Here is an 18624-nt window from a genome sequence, read left to right on the forward strand (position 1 = left end):
GCTCCTATTTCAATATACAAACATTAAAAAATGGCTAATAGCTACTAGAAAGGGGAAAGAAGTTCAGGGGTTTCCCACATATTTGCCAAGGGTTCTTTCCAAGGGTGACTTGAGAGAGCAATTTTTTTTTTTTTTTGGTTTGTCAAGACAGGGTTTCTCTGTAGCTTTGGAACTGTCCTGGAACTCACTCTTGTAGACCAGGCTGGCCTCGAACTCACAAGAGATCCGCCTGCCTCTGCCATCGGAGTGCTGGGATTAAAGGCATGCGCCACCACCACCCAGCTGAGACAGCATTTTTTTTTGTTTTCTTTATTTATTATGTGTACAGTGTTCTGTCTGCATGTACACCTGCAGGCCAGAAGAGGGCATTACAGATGGTGTGAGCCACCAAGTGGTGGTGGGAACTGAACTCAGGACCTCGTAGCCATCTCTCCACCCTGAGCTCTTCTGACCAGTGCAATAAGCATAGTTCCTAAAGTCAGAACACGAAAGTTACATGAAAGGCTGAAAAAAAAGAAGCCCCAGTACCCTATTTTGTGTTACTGATGTCACCTTCAGTTATCAGACATGACATTAGAGCCAGTGTTTAGGAAATACTAATCTACGTACTGTGGAAGTTTTAGAAGAGAATAAAGCAGATCATTTATTCATGATTTTATCTAAGAAATCAAGTTTCAATTCTTCTCTATAAATAAAAGCTACTTTTTAAGCTATTTCTCAGTTTCCAAGGAAACTGGTATAAAATTTTCTGAAATATAGAAATTAAAAGCAAACTTTCAATGTGTTTATATATATTTGGTATTTTCAGTCGAATGCAGCACTAAGGATCAAGCCAAGGGGTCTGTACTTATTGCGCAAGTACATATCATACCATAAAGTAGTCCTCCAGACCTAAAAATGTTTAGAAGAAACACTGGAATGTTAATGGGAATATTAATAAACTCAAATTCTATGCTCGCATTTTTTTTCAATATTTCTGACTTAGCATTCCTTATCATATAGGTCTATGTTCACACACCTCTCACCAGTCACTCTTAACGTCAGCATCCTCAGCTTCACCCATGGTTACCAGAACATCCCATTTACATAAGCAGTGAATTCAGGCCACATCCTTACCTCTCCCTTCACTCACTCTCACTGAAAAGAACACATATGAGTTCTCCAGCAAACGCTGCCTTTCCATCAGTTACTTGTACTGTAACTAAGACAGGGAAGGACGGAGCTCTACTATACAGACCCATTCTCAAGAGTTCAACCCAGCACATCCGCCACACCTCCACACTAGTCTTGAGAACAGTTCCACACAGAAGCAGCTTCAGTCCGATCTTAACTCTACGTCCTCATCAGCAGTACTGAGAATGCAGACAGACTTCCTTTGTATTGCGGGGGGACAAATGAGCACACATGAAATTGTGTTGTAATCCCTCAAGAATTATAAAAAGGTCCTATTTGGATTCTCACCCAACACTACCCACATTCTAACTGGTTTGTAAACCCAGAGGCTTCCCTTAAAACAGAACAGTTTTCATAAACACACACACAGAGGCATGCAAGCAGCACACTGTTTAAGGATACAATTATTTTTGCATTCTTTTATAATATTTAAATATTACAAAAAGTTACAAAAGTGTATCGATCATGGGCCTTAAGTTTATTTTAACATGAAGACACCAACGGTCCAGCTAAAGTTTAAAGAAGGTTATAAAAGGAAATCATTTGTAGCATTTAAGTGAAACAAACAGGTCAATCTGGCTTAAACACTTGATGATACTTTGTCTTAAAGTCTGTAGCCTTCAAGAACCATCTTGTTATCCCGTATTACTTCTCTCTAGACTCACAGGTTTTCAAGTTTTTAATTATAAAGCTTCAAGCACTTCCGCTTCTCCCTCTTACCCACCCAGCCCACCCTCCAGCGGTTCAGGATGCTGAACTGGTCTTTTACTTCAACATGCTCAGCGCTGAATAAAATTCTCCAGGCAGGGAGGTATGGAGGGAAAGGAGCCATGGGAATAAACAGTTCAAGCACCTGAGTGCTTCACCCTCACTCCCAAACCTTTACATTACTAATTCAAGGCTAAATTTTAGCTTTAGACTCCTTTGAAACGTCTGACCAACAATCTCTTCCCAACCCTCTTCCTTTGGAAGAGATAAAGTAAATGAAACTTTTAAAGTGGCGATGTATTTATCAAAACGAGAACTTTAAAGTGAGCAGAAGTCCGAGGGTAAACTTGAGCGTGTTGCAGGGGGGCGGGGGTGGGGGCGGACGGACGGACGGACGGACGGGACTTAAACGTAGCCCTGGAAGAGAACATTGGCATCTTTCACAAAAGCCCCTTTCCCAATCTCCTTTCTTTCTGTGCTCCAATAAAAACCACCTATATTGAAGATACTTTTAAAATCCTATTAATATCAAACACATTTCTGTGGCAACCTCTACTTCAACCTAAGTAAGAAATCCTCAAATAGGTTGACTCTGTACTGCTTTAAAATCAGTTACCTAACTGGTTCCAGGGAGGAGGAACCATTAGGTTCTTACCTTAGGTACCATGTGGTTAAATAAGGACGGGGAGATAGGATGGCTACGCCGAGGTTAAGGTCCTGGGAGTTTTATTAGGAAAAGGGGCACTTACATACAGGCACACGAAGTCTTGATAAAGTCCCACTGGACAGTGCCCAGCATTACAAAGAGGGAGTGGAGGGGGCTGCAGGGTCCCAGGTCGGGATGAGAACAAGAACTGGGCGTAGGGGTGGGAGAGAAAACCGGCCAGCCGCGGCCCCAGGAAGAATAAGGGGTGGAGACGCGAGCCACACACAGCCTTCACCCCCCGGTGCCCAGGCCCGCGCCAGCCTACTCCGGGCAGTGAGGAACCCGAGGCGGCGGCCGCCTCCCACCTCCCTGCGGGACCCCGGGAGAAGGTGGAGGCCAGGGGTACGCCGCGGCCGGGACGCGCACGCTGCCCCCTCACCTTCGGGCATCTCTCGGTCGCTGATGTGCTGCAGGTGGTGCCCCTCGCCGGCTCCGAAATCCAACTCGGAGGGCTCCACGGCCGCAGCGGGCGTCGGCGCTACCGCCACCGCGTCCCCGGCCGCCGCCGCGTAGGTCTCGGACTCGTAGTCGGGCTCCGCCGGCCCCGCACGCCAGCCCAGCTTGGGGCTGGCATTGGGGGACACGCAACAGGTCAGCGTGTTCCCCATGGGGCGCGTCCGCTCCGCTCCGCTCCGCTCGGCCGCTGCCTGCGCCTCCGCTCGCCCCGGACGCCGCTCCCGCCCCCTCCCCCAACAATGGCGCGGTCGGCGCCGGCAGCCCCGGGCTGAGCGGGGCTGCGCCCGCCCGCACTCGCCGCCGCGCCCGCTGCGCGCCCGCCCGCCGGCCCCGCCGCCCGGCCCGGGGCAGGGCTCCGGCCTCGGCCGCACCCCCGCCGGCTCGCCGCCGCCGCCGCCTCCCCACAGCGGACTAGTCTGCGAGGGCGGCGACCAGCCCGGCTTATTTAAAAGGGGTGGGGACCCGACAAGCGCTGGGAGACGCAGCCACTGCGGGCCGAGAGCGCGGCCGGAGCTCCTCCTCCTTCCGTCGCCGCCTCCAGACTGAAGGCCGCTAGCCGGCTCCTGCCAACCGGAACGCGCCCCGCGGTCACCTGGTGACGGGCGGCCAATCAGACCCAGACTTCCCTCCACGCGCCCGCCTACGGCCCAGGCACGTGACTCGCGAAGCCCCGCCCCGGCCCTCAAGCCGCGCCGCGCGGACTCGGGTTTGCCTCCGTCGTGGGCAGCTTGGAGCCGGGGTCCTGGGCCTGAGCTGCGGCAGGTCGCTCCTCGAGGCCGCGCTTGGTAGAGAGCTGGTTCTGTCAGCAGCGGGGCTTCTCCATGTCTGACAGCTTTCCCTTGCTTACCCAAGTAAGTTGCACCGGACTTGGCCGGTTGTAGACAGCGAGATGCTCCCGTCTTCCCAGTGTTACGTTTTCGCTTGCAGCTTAACCATAGCAACTCCGGGGCTCTCGTCTCACTCTCAATAAAGAGTAGTGACTGTGCCTTGCACGAGGCCCGAGGACACGTCACCCTTCAACTTCCTCGTACGTAAAAATAAGGACTAAACTCGTCCCTCCCTGCTCAAAGAACGTGGGAGCCAGCAGCTCACACGCCGCCTGTTTTCTCCTATCTCCAGAGAGGCGTTTCCAGATTTTCTTTCTTTAACTAGCAATGCCGAGAGCAGTTTTCTCCTACAAAATTGAAAACCACGCGGTGGGGTACCTACAGTCCTAATTCATGGGGATGGTAGAGAATAATTAACATTTAGCAAGCGTCATGTACTGGTCACCATGCCAACGGAGTTCCCTGACTCTAAAGCAATCCAATGTTACATCTCCCAGATTTTACCGAGGTTGGGGGAGGTGGGCGTGCGAGATGCAGAAATTAAGTAACTTCCCCAAGGTTACATAACTGCTCAGGCAGAAGCCAAAATAGGCTGGATTCGGGTGATCTGCCTCCTTACACACACCGTAATGTGATTGTCTCACAGTACCAGTAGAAGGAAGTCACACTTGGGGAAGGTGACGGAGACCTGGTATTTGGTGGTGTTTAAGGAAGAGTAATCGTTTCACGTGCGTTTTTAAATGCTTGCTCTAATTGAACCTTCAAATTCATTCTCTGTTCCAGGAGTCCAGACTCCCAGTGCATTGAGGCAAAAGAGAGAAGCAAACATTTGGAGAATCTAGCTGTCTGAACTTGGGGTACAAACACATCTCTATGGTGCCAAAGCCGGTGGTGTCAAGAGTTTGAGTTTTATACTGGAAATATTTGTTGAACTCTCACATGAAATTGAAAAGTCACGATCAGATAGATTCGTGACTAGGTCACGCTGGCCAATAAGAAGGAAGAGAATTAAGGACCGTTTAAGGATCATATTCCTTAGGTAAGGGAGGGAAAGACAGTTCCAGCCAAGGGCCATGGTGACTGAATGGGGACAAAGAACTTGTTTATGAGGTGAAATAGGAAGTACTTAGCTATTGGATATAGAGGGAGAACAAAAGGAAAAGGGAAAAAAAAAGATGTCTAAGGTTCTGATTAAGGGGACTGGGCAGATTTTGATGCTCACCCTTCTCCCAGACAGTTAATGGAGGAAGAATAAGGCTGGAGAAAAAAATAGTTTTTGACCTTAAGCGATGTGTGGAAATGAATGTCTGGAAGTTGAATGTGAACCTCTGTAAGTTGCTCCATCTTGTGATAGCCCAACTTTTAACTCTTTCAAAAATAGCACTTTCACTAAAACAAAAAGAGAGTAATTGGGGGAAGTTTTCCTACAGTTTACATTCTAAGACTGCTTCTTTGATTTACTGGTTACTTCTGTGGAACCACTTGGAATCTATGGTGTTAGTGTGCGAGTAAGGTAAAACTGTTCAAAACACAACAGTGGAAGCTGTATTAAAATCAGAGAGTAGAGGAAGTAATTGAAGTTGTGGTTACCTTAAGATGTCTGTTAAAAGGGAGGTCTCATATGGGAGTGAAGGAAGGAAACTTGGAGAATAAGGAGTTAAGTGGTGGTAAGGAAGGGCTGCTAAGATGAGCTGTAGCTGATTGTGTAGATCTCATCCTAGAGTACCTTCATGGACAGAGTGCTCTGCTGCCATTGGCTGTGGAGCGGGGTGGCTGCTGAGGAGCGGGGTGGCTGCTGAGGAGCGGGGTGGCTGCTGAGGAGCGGGGTGGCTGCTGAGGAGGGGGGTGGCTAGCGGCCGTATGTGCAGGTTAGATGGTGACAAGTGGATAGATGAGAAAGTGTATCACTTGCTTTTCTTGTTCCTGACAGAAGCAACTGAAGATTTATTTTGGCTCACACTTTACAGAGTCCAGTGTGTCAGGGTGGGGAAGGTATGGTGGCAGGAGCTCACAGCCTGCTTCTAATCACAATCTAGTAGTGATCAGGGGCAGAGCATTTGGGGGAAACCAGAAGGGTTTCGCTTTCAGGGCCCATCCCCAACAAGCCGCATGTTAGCTAGAGGTACAGCAAAGGTTCTACCAGCTGGGGACCAAGGGGTTAGACACTGGAGCTTACAAAGAACATTCCACATGGAAACCACACAGAGAATGAGGCGAGGCTGGACGGGTTGTATAGCCAGACCACCGTATCTGGGTTAGGTGAGCCGGGGAAGCAGAAGCGGGGGTGGGGCTTGGGAGACCTGTGTGACATGGAGACAGAGTTTGGGGAAAGTTCACTTTGTGGCTCCTGTCTTCCTGTAGGTTTCAGTTGGGAAATAACTGTGGAAACAAGGAAGTATGTGTAGATGTCTACAGCTCCCAGAAATCATGTTATACTTCATGAAAAACAAAAACCACTTATATGGGCTACAGTCATCTGAGAGGAGGGAACATCAGTTAAGAAAGGGCCTCCATGAGATCAGGCTGTGGGCAGACCTGCAAGGCATTTTCTTAGTGATTGATGGGGGAGGACCCAGCCTGTTGTGGGTGGTGCCATCCTGGGTTGATGGTCCTGACTTCTATGAGAAAGCAGGCTGAGCAAGCCAGAATGAGCAGGTCAGTAAGCAGCACTCCTCCATGGCCTCTCCATCAGCTCCAGCCTCTAAGTTCCTGCCCTGTTTGAGCTCTGTCCTGACTTCCTTCAGTGATGAACAGTGATCTGGAAGTGTAAGCCAAACAAACCCTTTCCTCCCAAATTGTTTTCATTCATGGTGTTTCAGCACAGCAATAGGAGCCCTAGTTAAGACACCAGCGCTCCTCACCTCCCTTTACCACACGTAGAGGAAGCTGAAGTCCTTGTCTAAATAGCACAGTATTTACATATAACCTACTTGTGTATTCAAATACATTCTCTCCTGTATTTCAGATCACCTCTAACACCTGATGTAATGTCGGTGCCGTATAGATAGGTGCAGTATGGTGATATTTATAGAGTAATGACAAGAAAAAATGTACGTGCTTGGTAGAGATGCAAGTTATTTAAAATGTTTTCAGTTCACCGCTCACTGAAGCCACGGATGTTGGAGCACTGATGCCACTTCCCTCCAATGTGGGCGAATTGAAGGAGTCTGAGCAAAATCCGTGGAGCCCAACTCTAAACAGGTACATCACAAAAGAGGAAGGTGGCATTAGTTACTCTTTCCAAGAAGTTAAAAGAAATAGCAACATTTTAGGAAGAGTAAGCAGAAATTAAGGAAATACAATATATTTGTTATAAAAAAAAAAGTATGGGCATTTGCAAACCCTCTAGCCACATGTAAGACCACAAAAAGGACCCAAGGGAGTATTAGTCTTTAAACTGGAAGAAGAGGTTACCTCAAAAGTCAAGAGAGCAGAGGAGATTAATTTTTAATTTAATTCTGTTTAAAGCGTTTAGTTAAGTATTGATGACAAAAAAAAAAAAGAAAAGAAAAAAGAAGAAGAAAACATTAACACGTGAGAAACCACGGTGGAATGTGAGTATTCATGCGGCCTCACTTCCGTAACCAATGTCTAGTTAATCCTGAAGACCTAGTGATTGTGCGAAAATCCTGTTGGAAATTCCAGAAATATCACTGCATACCATTCTATATGTCCTCTGTTGACTTAAGGAAATGTCTAAGATCAGATTACAAGAGAGTGCCCGCACATAACAATAGACTACACAAACAGATATGCAGGATGCAGAAAATTAAATAATTAAAAACATAATAAAAAATATTGTAAGCCATTGTTTTGAAAATATTTAACTTTCAAGGAATAGTAGAAAACATGTTTTTAAAAATTATCCATCTTTCTGGAAGGTGATATACAAATAACAAAATAGTAATTCTGTGGTAATTATTAAGTGAGAACTTGAGGCTTTGTTTATATATGAGTCTAGTATATTCGGTGATGGGTCTTCATGGATTACCTGCTCAGTTGAGGAGACAGTCTCTAGCCATTGTGTCTTTATTCCATGTAGCTTAAAGAAAGGAAGAAGACAGGAGATTGTTCAGAACACCCATATAGCTTAGTATTTCTGTATCATTGGTTTAATCTTTCTTCCTGTTAAGGTGTTTGTGTCAAATGTTCTATCAAAGCAATGAAGTATGACATCCTCATAGGGTAGGATTCTGTGGAGCAGTGATATGTGCATATATATTTTTTTGAGTAGAGAATCTACAGTTACTGTCATATTCAAAGTCTGTAAACAAAGTTTTAAAGAATTATTATAACACCTGGCATGATGTACATCAACTTGACTTCTCTTATTCTTAAATTCAAACAATCATAATCTGGTTTTTTAGTAATTCAGACATTTGCTGGTACTGGTAGGCACATCTTAATAAACCGTCTCTGCATTCGTCAACTATTCTCCCGGCTTCTTTCCTTTCATAGTACATGGGATGAGAATGCTAATTTATTTGAAACGGTGCTCTGAAAAAGACTGTCAGTTCATCCCGTCAGGACGGCCTCTTTCCCCAAATGTCCTCTGTGATAGAGTTCCTAGTATGGGGTATTTTATGTGGACAGCTCCAGGGAAAGCTTGCATTTGGAGAGAAACCGAGCATTTCCTTTTGCTGTCCTAGCTCTCTGCTTTCCCTTCTCATATGGTCTATGTGTTTCTGTGGGTGGGTGTTTTATCTCTCTCCCAGCAGCTGCACTGAATCTACTGAGATCTTAACTACCTTCTGCAGCTCCCCTGGCCCGCAGTCAGTGCCACACCACTGCTCAGGCCATGGCCCGACAGGACGTCCAGTCCCATGGGCACCAGCCCTGCCGCTGCTGCAAATGTGCCTTGTAACTAAGTCTCTATCATTCATATGTGGGGTGAAAACCTGCTGGCTCAGAGAAGCCAAGAAGAAACCAGCTGACCTACAGTTTTGGCCAGAGACACAAGAAAGTGAATCTCCAAGTTCCTCCTTACTCCTTCCTGTGTGTCTCTCTACCCATATTCCTGGCTCTTCCTGCTCTCTATGGCTAATTCCTGCCATTTAGTCACTGGCTCACCTCCCTGATCCAAGGGTGATTTTATTAACACAGTCTTGGGGTTTCACAGTGCAGTCAAATATCCCACAACATTCTGGTTTCACTTGTCTAGATGCTGCAGAAATCTAAAATGCCCCTTAGCCCTTAGCTCTTCTCTTATATGTCAGGGGAGAGGAGCAGTGGTCAGGGTTTTCTAAGTCAGACAGCAGCTCTGCTCCCTGCTCCAAGGACTTTGATAATGTGTGATCGCTCAGGTTTGATGGGAGAGTCCACTTCTACATTTGATCAGGAATAAACACTTGGGATCTATTTTGGAACAAGACGTCTACAGCTGTTCAGTCACTGTAGGAACAGTTATTTCCTTCATTCCTGTCGCTGTCTCCTCCCTCCATTATCCTGCTTCAGTGTTTATTCCTCTCGTGTGATACCTTAGGACTTTAGAATATATCGACCCCCTTTATATTTACATTTTCAATTTTATTTATGTGCATGGGCATTGTGTCTGCATAGTATAGTGCTCTTGAGGGCCGTGGAAAGGCATTGGATCCCTGGGACTGGAGTTACAGACACTTGTGAGCTGCCTCATGGACGTTAGGAATCTGGAAGAGCAGCCAGTACTCTTAACGGATGAACCATCTTTCCATCCCTACTTTTATTTTTTAATTGTGTGTGTGTGTGTGTGTGTGTGTGTGTGTGTGTGTACACACAAGTGCAGGTTTCGTGAAGTCTGGAAGAGGGTGTTGGATTCCTGGAACTGGAATTACATGTGGTTGTGGGTTGCTTTACAGGTGCTGGGAACTGAACTTGGGTCCTCTACCAGAACAGTATGTGTTCTTAACTGCTAAGCCATCTCTACAGCCTCTGAATTTCTCTATTAAAGGGAACCTTTGGCCAAGTGAAACAAGTTTCTGTTACATTAGAAACATTTTCTAGCAATGATTTGACATGTTCCCTTCGGTTCTTCCAGAAGCCTTTTTGACAGTAGCCTCTTCAAATGAGCCGACATTAGAAAGACAGTGCTGGAGGGGAAAGAGGAGTGTCATTAAACTTGACAGCAATGAGCAGTTTAAAGAGGCCCTTTTAGCCAAGTTTGTCTTCTTAGAAACCCAGCTGCGACTTAGGGCATAATCTTTTCCTTATAATGGTTCTGTTACCCTGTTGTCGAAATAATCTTTACCATCACGACACAATCTTCCCTGAAGTACCTCTAGAATCATGCTATCAGAAGACATTTGCACAGCAATCTCTGGGGATTCAGGGGCCAGGGAACTGATCTTGGCAGATGCTTGCTATAGAAAACTTATTTTTTAAGAAAAGAAATCCCCAAACCCCAACAGTCTCGGTTGGCTTAGATTCCTCTGGGGAGCGAGCCTGCCTATTTTAATAGGCTTTCAAAAGATGAGTGGTCATACTTGACTTCTTGAGGCATAGGACTATGACCCCAAATTTAGTAACACGGTGTCTTTGGGGTACTTAGGTGGACAAGGGCAACATTCCCCTCTGACCTGTGTCTTCCAATGTCTTTCCCACAGATGGAATAGATTTATTCCCTTAAAAAATGCTCTGTGTGGGAGGAGTAGAGAAAGCCTGAAATCATAGGAGTAATAAAAACTCGATTATCCAGTCTAGTTCTGTCCTGTTCTTTGCAGCCAAAATCAGGAATCCAGGATAGCAGCTCATCTTGGCCATCTGGTCAACCTGTACTTGTTCTCTGGGATTTATCTGGGGCAGAGTTTGTTCTGCAGTGCTTCTCACATTCCCTCAAGACAGGTTCTGTCTCTTTCTTGTAAGGCGTTATTTTGCCATGTCAAACTGTAGAGAGACATGCTCTCACACTGTGCGGTGATTGCTTTCATGTCTGACAACCCTGTGGCAACCATATTCTGAGAACAGAAGCCTTCTGTTCGTTTTACATATCCTTAGCACTAAGTATATACCTAGCTTAGTACGTTTTTTGAGTGAGTGCATCAATGAGAAAAGAAAATAGCACATACCAACATCAGAAGTTGAGAACTATTTAAAGCCATTTGCTTTTTTCCACTATCCTCTTTTATGCCTTTGTTTCTAGCTTCTCTTCTTCTGAAGCATCTCTTTAAAACAACCATCATTTTATAATAATCTCATAACTAGAAGTCAGGAAATGAATCAAGATATATATCATTGCTTAGGAAACAGAGGATACAGCAGGAGTGGACCAATTTAGCAACGGAAATGGCCAAATTGGCTTCCCAGCAGTATCAGTTCCGACTGGAGCTTAGATCTTCCATTCTTCATGCCTTGACTCAGGCTAGAATGTCCATGAGGCTTCTTCATTGCATGTCAGGTACCTGGTTTACAAAGTTTGCGACATCTGGAACTGACTAGACATCTGGGTTTTCTCAAGCGCAACCAGATTTCTTATGATACAGTTGTATCATGTTTTCAGTAAAGACATAGGTCTAAAATTACAGAGGAAGAAGAGCTATGGACAGCCTCATTTCTTTATGGGGGAAAAACCCTCAAAGCCAGTTCCCGGACTGTTGTGGAATAGTCCTCTTCTATGCTATAAAGATTTGCCACTGAAATTGGTTAAATAAAACGCTGATTGGCCAGTAGCCAGGCAGAAAGTATGGGTGGGGCAACCAAACTAAGNACTGCTAAGCCATCTCTACAGCCTCTGAATTTCTCTATTAAAGGGAACCTTTGGCCAAGTGAAACAAGTTTCTGTTACATTAGAAACATTTTCTAGCAATGATTTGACATGTTCCCTTCGGTTCTTCCAGAAGCCTTTTTGACAGTAGCCTCTTCAAATGAGCCGACATTAGAAAGACAGTGCTGGAGGGGAAAGAGGAGTGTCATTAAACTTGACAGCAATGAGCAGTTTAAAGAGGCCCTTTTAGCCAAGTTTGTCTTCTTAGAAACCCAGCTGCGACTTAGGGCATAATCTTTTCCTTATAATGGTTCTGTTACCCTGTTGTCGAAATAATCTTTACCATCACGACACAATCTTCCCTGAAGTACCTCTAGAATCATGCTATCAGAAGACATTTGCACAGCAATCTCTGGGGATTCAGGGGCCAGGGAACTGATCTTGGCAGATGCTTGCTATAGAAAACTTATTTTTTAAGAAAAGAAATCCCCAAACCCCAACAGTCTCGGTTGGCTTAGATTCCTCTGGGGAGCGAGCCTGCCTATTTTAATAGGCTTTCAAAAGATGAGTGGTCATACTTGACTTCTTGAGGCATAGGACTATGACCCCAAATTTAGTAACACGGTGTCTTTGGGGTACTTAGGTGGACAAGGGCAACATTCCCCTCTGACCTGTGTCTTCCAATGTCTTTCCCACAGATGGAATAGATTTATTCCCTTAAAAAATGCTCTGTGTGGGAGGAGTAGAGAAAGCCTGAAATCATAGGAGTAATAAAAACTCGATTATCCAGTCTAGTTCTGTCCTGTTCTTTGCAGCCAAAATCAGGAATCCAGGATAGCAGCTCATCTTGGCCATCTGGTCAACCTGTACTTGTTCTCTGGGATTTATCTGGGGCAGAGTTTGTTCTGCAGTGCTTCTCACATTCCCTCAAGACAGGTTCTGTCTCTTTCTTGTAAGGCGTTATTTTGCCATGTCAAACTGTAGAGAGACATGCTCTCACACTGTGCGGTGATTGCTTTCATGTCTGACAACCCTGTGGCAACCATATTCTGAGAACAGAAGCCTTCTGTTCGTTTTACATATCCTTAGCACTAAGTATATACCTAGCTTAGTACGTTTTTTGAGTGAGTGCATCAATGAGAAAAGAAAATAGCACATACCAACATCAGAAGTTGAGAACTATTTAAAGCCATTTGCTTTTTTCCACTATCCTCTTTTATGCCTTTGTTTCTAGCTTCTCTTCTTCTGAAGCATCTCTTTAAAACAACCATCATTTTATAATAATCTCATAACTAGAAGTCAGGAAATGAATCAAGATATATATCATTGCTTAGGAAACAGAGGATACAGCAGGAGTGGACCAATTTAGCAACGGAAATGGCCAAATTGGCTTCCCAGCAGTATCAGTTCCGACTGGAGCTTAGATCTTCCATTCTTCATGCCTTGACTCAGGCTAGAATGTCCATGAGGCTTCTTCATTGCATGTCAGGTACCTGGTTTACAAAGTTTGCGACATCTGGAACTGACTAGACATCTGGGTTTTCTCAAGCGCAACCAGATTTCTTATGATACAGTTGTATCATGTTTTCAGTAAAGACATAGGTCTAAAATTACAGAGGAAGAAGAGCTATGGACAGCCTCATTTCTTTATGGGGGAAAAACCCTCAAAGCCAGTTCCCGGACTGTTGTGGAATAGTCCTCTTCTATGCTATAAAGATTTGCCACTGAAATTGGTTAAATAAAACGCTGATTGGCCAGTAGCCAGGCAGAAAGTATGGGTGGGGCAACCAAACTAAGAATGATGGGAAGGGAGAAGGGCGGAGTCAGGAGACACCAGTGACTGAGCAAACAGGACACATAAAAAGTGAGGTAATAAGCCATGAGCCACATGTCAAAACATAAATAGAAATATGGGCTGATGTAAGTATAGGAGTAAGTTAGTAATAAACCTGAGCTATCAGCTGAGCATTTATAAATAATTTTAAGGCTCTGTTTATTTGAGAATTGCTTATGGGACAGAAACTTCTGCCTACACTGGACTGTTGATCTTATTTATTCACTACTTTAAAATGGATAAGCTACAGCTATTGGAACCAGATCTCAGTGTAGTATCCAGAGAAACCTTGACTCTGTGGTCTTTAGGAGTTTGTTTGTTTGTTTGGTGAGAGGGTCTTAGTGTGTAGCCAAACTTGTGATCCTCACTACTCAGCCTTCCTAGTGTTGGAGTAACATGTATGTGCCACCAAGCCCAGCAGCCTTTGGGTTTTTAGTAGATAGAAAGCCCATGGGTTCACAGTTGACTTCAGAAGTAATTACAGTCAATTAATTCTGTGTCATAATGTCTCCTTACACATTGACTGAAACAGAAGATAGTAGTAGAGGAAAAACCTCAGACATACACACTAAGAACCTTGCATTTTCCTGGTTATTCTAGCCATAGAGAAATCTGTGATCTATAGTTTGAGCAGATGAGGACTCCTACAGAGAAAGAAGCCATTATAGAAGACAGTGTCCTAGATGAAATTACCATGCTGCTTTTAACTAGCAGCTGCCAAATAGACATATACTGAGTGCAAAACCATATCCATGACAGTCACCTACAGTGGTGATAGGTCAGATTCTCAGGCAAACCTCCCCTGGGCCAGCGACATGCTAAACCCATCATATGAAGGTAGTAGAATGACGGAGTCATTCACTGTTGTGTGTTTTTGCAACAAAGTATGCAAGGTCTCTGTGCCCTTCTCTAGAAGTGTCAGGAAAAGCCTACAACATCTGTCAGCCCTGCATAGTGTTCCTTTGAGTCAGAAAATCATGCTTTGCTAGCATTTTGTTTCTATAAAATAAATGGAAAAATCTGACCCTCCGAGCTGTGAATGAGGTGAGAGCCGTGATGAGTCAGTGCTGGTGTTGAGTGTCTTAGATGGAGAAAAGGAATAAGGAATAGTTAGAGAATATACATTCTAACTGGTTCCATAGCGGGCTTGACCATAGCTATGCAGAAAGTAAATAATGCTAGTTCTAAGGCTCAGCACCAGTTAATTGTAATTAAGAAGTAATTTGTAATGGTTTAGGTTAGTTATAGGCCCTTACCCTTGTGCTCTGGGCTGGAATCATGCGTTTTGGAGCCATTAATGCAACCTGAAGCAAAGGATATGTCAACAATACTTAGCTGTATTGAAGGTTTTGTTATCTTACTCAGTTTCATTTTTTAAAAAGTGATGGCTTACACAAAATGAATAGACATGACTGAAAGATTGTGGGAAAGGGGTGCTGTAGCATAATCCTTACACTGTGAATATGTATTACTCTCATTGGTTAATAATAAAGCTGATTGGCCTATAGCAAGGCAGGATAAAGTTAGGAGGGACAATCAAACTGAGGACTCGGATGAAGAAGGGTGCACTCTAGAGTGACGTGAGCCAGCTGCCTGATAAGCAAGATACTAGAACAGGTAAGACCATGAGCCACTTGGCCATACATGGGTTGATAAAAATGGGTTAATTTAAATGTAAGAACTAGTTAGTAATAAGCCTGAGCTCTTGACCAGGCAGTTTGTATTCTGTGTGTTTATTTGGGACTGGGCAGTTGCGACAGGAAAACTCTGCCTCCGTTTATGAAGCGGAGGGCCAGTGGGAATGGGAGGTAGGTGCAAAGAATGTGACACTAAAGAAAAGTGGCTTCAGCTGTGGTCCAGGTTGTTAAGTTTGGACGCTATGGCAAGTGCTTCCCCGTTCATTTCCTTCCGCCCTTCCAGATATCTGTCAGGCTTCTGGATGTTGTCTGGCCTACTCGTGAAAGAAAATAAAGCTATGAGCACACCCTGGAATGTCTCTCCCGCCCATTGGTCAAAAGACCCAAATTCCATCTAGGTCAGAGAAGAGCTCTGCCCTGTGTCCTGCCCTCATCATGCATTGCTGAAGAAGAGTCAGGACTCGGGACAGGTGTGAGAAGCAGATCTGACACCACCAAGCTGCATTGTGCCACTGGGCTCAAGAGATGAGCCACACACCGAAAAAGAAAAGGGAAATAGATATAGATAGCCAATTAAAAGAGACGACAAGATAACTTCTATTAAAGATTAATAATACTGCATTTAGCGTCTTACAGAAGTAAAAAATACATCAGCTGTAAAAAGTTAAGAAATCACCTAAAGATAGATATAAAACCCCATCCCAAGAGACCCCTGTTATTAGCGTTTTATGGCATACTTCTCTAAGAGTCAATAAAGTGTTTCAATGATTTAAAAGCAAAACTGTGCTACCTATATAGTTTCTCTGCCTTGCTTTCTTAACAATATGAACATTTTTCCTCTCACTTGTGTGTATGTGATTTGTAATGACTTCACAATACGCCTTCATCCATCCGTGAATATTCATCAGGGGCCTGCTAGTCTGCAGGCAATGAGCTCAAAACTGAGATACTTCAGTTAGCAAAATAGAGACTTTGGCCTTCCGGGGTTGGTATTTAAGTAGAGAGAAACCTTAAAAAGTAATAAATAGATGAACATGCCAGTTAACAGGGCAGCATTTCCTGAAGAAAACCAGAAAGTCTCTATTAAGCTATGTGGCTACATTATATCCCTTGACTTCAAAATATTAATGTTGAAGTCCTGACACTTGGTTCCTCAGAACATGACTACATTTGGGGATAAAGTATTTGTTGTTGTTATTGTTGGCTTTTGTTTAGAGACAAGGTTTCTCTGTGTCATCCTGGTTAGCCTGGAACTTAACCATCCTTCTGCCTCAGTACTGCCGTCACTGGAATAAGGCAGTTTGCCCACCTTGGAAACGGCCTTTGTGGATACAATGGCTGAAATAAGATCAGTGAGTCCAGCACTGATCTAGTAAAGGAATGGCATCCCTATGAGAAAAGGAAGTTGGTCTACTAACACATACCAAGAAGCCCATGTAAAGATGCCATCTAGAAGCCGAGGGCAGAGACCTGACACTGACCTTTCCTCCACAGCCCTCAATAGAAATAAGTCCTACCCACACCTTGGACTTGGCCTGCAGCCTCCAGAACTGTTCGAGTTTTTCGAGTTTGTTTGTTTTTAAAGATTTGTTTGTTTACTATGTATACAGTATTCTTTCTGCACGTTTGTCTGCAGGCCTGAAGAGAGCACCAGATCTCATTACAGATGGTTGTGAGCCACCATGTGGGTGCTGGGAATTGAACTCAGGACCTTTGGAAGAGCAGCCAGTGCTCTTAATAGCTGAGCCATCTCTCCAGCCAAGCCTCTAGTTTGTTGTCATGGGTTACGGCAGCACACGCGGACTGACAGGCATGAGTAAAGAGGCTGACGGCTGGTGAGTGACTCAGGAGTGCGCTGAAAGGCAAGCAGAGTTTGGTACCTTGCCTTAGGGCAGACAAGGGACCCCTTAAGATGCCTGGGAGGATGGCAAGAGATGGATTTGGAAGAGGACGCGGGTTCCAGTAGGATCCTCTGACTCCCGGCTTTCAGAAAGGACTTCAGAATATATTTTTGAGAAATAGAAGTTGCTGGAGAGCCAAAGGCATGGCTCTGGTACTTGTGTTGGAGCACAAACTAATGTATCAAAAGGCTGTGACCTTGTCAATCAATTAAAATATCTACCATTTCTAACGAGAGGGAGGAGAGGCTTCTGGAATTTAGTACCCTGGCTCTAGACACCACCCTTCTTCCTCTCCGCCATCTTTCTCCCCAGTCCAAGAAATCAACAAGTCATCCTTTTAAGACAGCCTCAGGTCCTTCTGTGAGCTCTACAGAGAGCCCTGTGGAGCGTCTCTTTACCACATTTTACGGTCAACTGGATGGATCCCCTTTTCCTTCTATCCTTCTTCCTGGGCCGAGTTTGCTCCAGTCTCCCAGTCCTCAGGCCTGTCTAGCTTGCTGGCACCAACTGCCAAGTACTGAGTTTCCACTGCTCATTGGGGCTCACTCCTCCCCACACCAAACTCCTGCCTTAGCCTTACAGGGGCTCCCCTGAAATCTGCACACCCGACCAGGGAAGTGGACAGTCTCTCAGCAGTCTAGTTAAGAAGAAAATCACAAGAGCTCCACCAGTAATGAGGAGGAGACCGCCAGTAATGAGGAGGCACGGCTCTGAACCCAGCTTTGACCAACATGCTTCTCTCTTGCTAGTCTCTAGCCCCTCTTAGGTTACTGAAGGGCTCTTTGTTTTTCTATTTTTCATATTAGGTTATTGGGAGTGGGCAGGCATGTGCACTGAAAAACAGCTGTTGTGGAGATCAGAGGCACCTAGTGGGAGTTGGTCCTCTCCTTCTAGCACATGGTTTAAGGGAATCCAACAACTCGCTCAGCAAACAAACCTACTGAGTCATCATCTCTCCATTACACAAGGAGCCATTTATGGAACAGTCCCTCCCCAGTGACTTCCTCTGGCTGTGTTCCCTTCTGCTAAATCCTTTGTCTTCACTGATTTTGACTTTATTCATTGAAAACAATTGATCAAACTCAAGGTTTGTAGCTTGGAAAAATAAAAAAGAGAGCCAGTTCAGTCCAGGCTCTTGGGCTGATCCACAGCCGTGGTCCCCAGTAACTTTGTTTATAATAAACTGGACATTTTTTCAAGCAAATGCCCTAAAGCACTGGTGATGGTTAATAGAATCATTGAAGAGACAGACCTCTAAGAGCCTTGAGGGAGTGATGTTAGCTGATGTGGAGGACTCACCTTCAATGTGGTGGAACCATTCCATGGGCTGGGGCCCAAGAAAAAGGAAGCAGAGCACAGCATTAATCACTTCCTGACTTTGGACACGTGACCAGCAGCCTCCTGCTCCTGCGCTCATACTTTCCCGCCATGATGAATTATGTGCTCTGGACTTGTAAATCACAATGCAGCTTCCTAACTTCAGTGGCTTGCCTGGTATGTCGCAGTAGTGAGACAAGTAGATGAAACCAGCCAGGGTCACAGAGAGCTCAGTACACGGGGTCATCCTCAGAGAGGAACAGCTTTTCATAAAGAAGACAGCACCATTGACTTGAGTTCTGCATCACTGTTAGACCTCATCTGCTGTGACCCACAAGTCAGCTGTGTTTGTTTTTTAGCTCCAGTAAATCCCCTTCATCACCTGGG

General features: G+C 45.0%; 1 protein-coding gene across 2 annotated transcripts in view; it reads right to left on the reverse strand.

Moving 5' to 3' along the window:
- The window catches only part of Ccnyl1 (cyclin Y like 1), a 33628-nt gene extending 30194 nt beyond the window's left edge, over window positions 1–3434 (reverse strand). The window contains exon 1 of one of the 2 annotated variants that reach the window (XM_050154183.1): window positions 2967–3434. In XM_050154183.1, the coding sequence (XP_050010140.1) occupies window positions 2967–3195 (229 nt within the window). In that variant the 5' untranslated portion in view covers window positions 3196–3434. The remainder of the gene's footprint in view (window positions 1–2966) is intronic. The other variant, XM_050154181.1, reaches the window with a different exon arrangement.
- Between the last annotated feature and the right edge of the window lie 15190 nt (window positions 3435–18624).

The sequence above is a fragment of the Alexandromys fortis genome, unplaced genomic scaffold (assembly GCF_014885135.2).
Source record: "Alexandromys fortis isolate MF-2015 unplaced genomic scaffold, M_Fortis_MF-2015_v1.1 scaffold_40, whole genome shotgun sequence".
Lineage (NCBI taxonomy): Eukaryota > Metazoa > Chordata > Mammalia > Rodentia > Cricetidae > Alexandromys > Alexandromys fortis.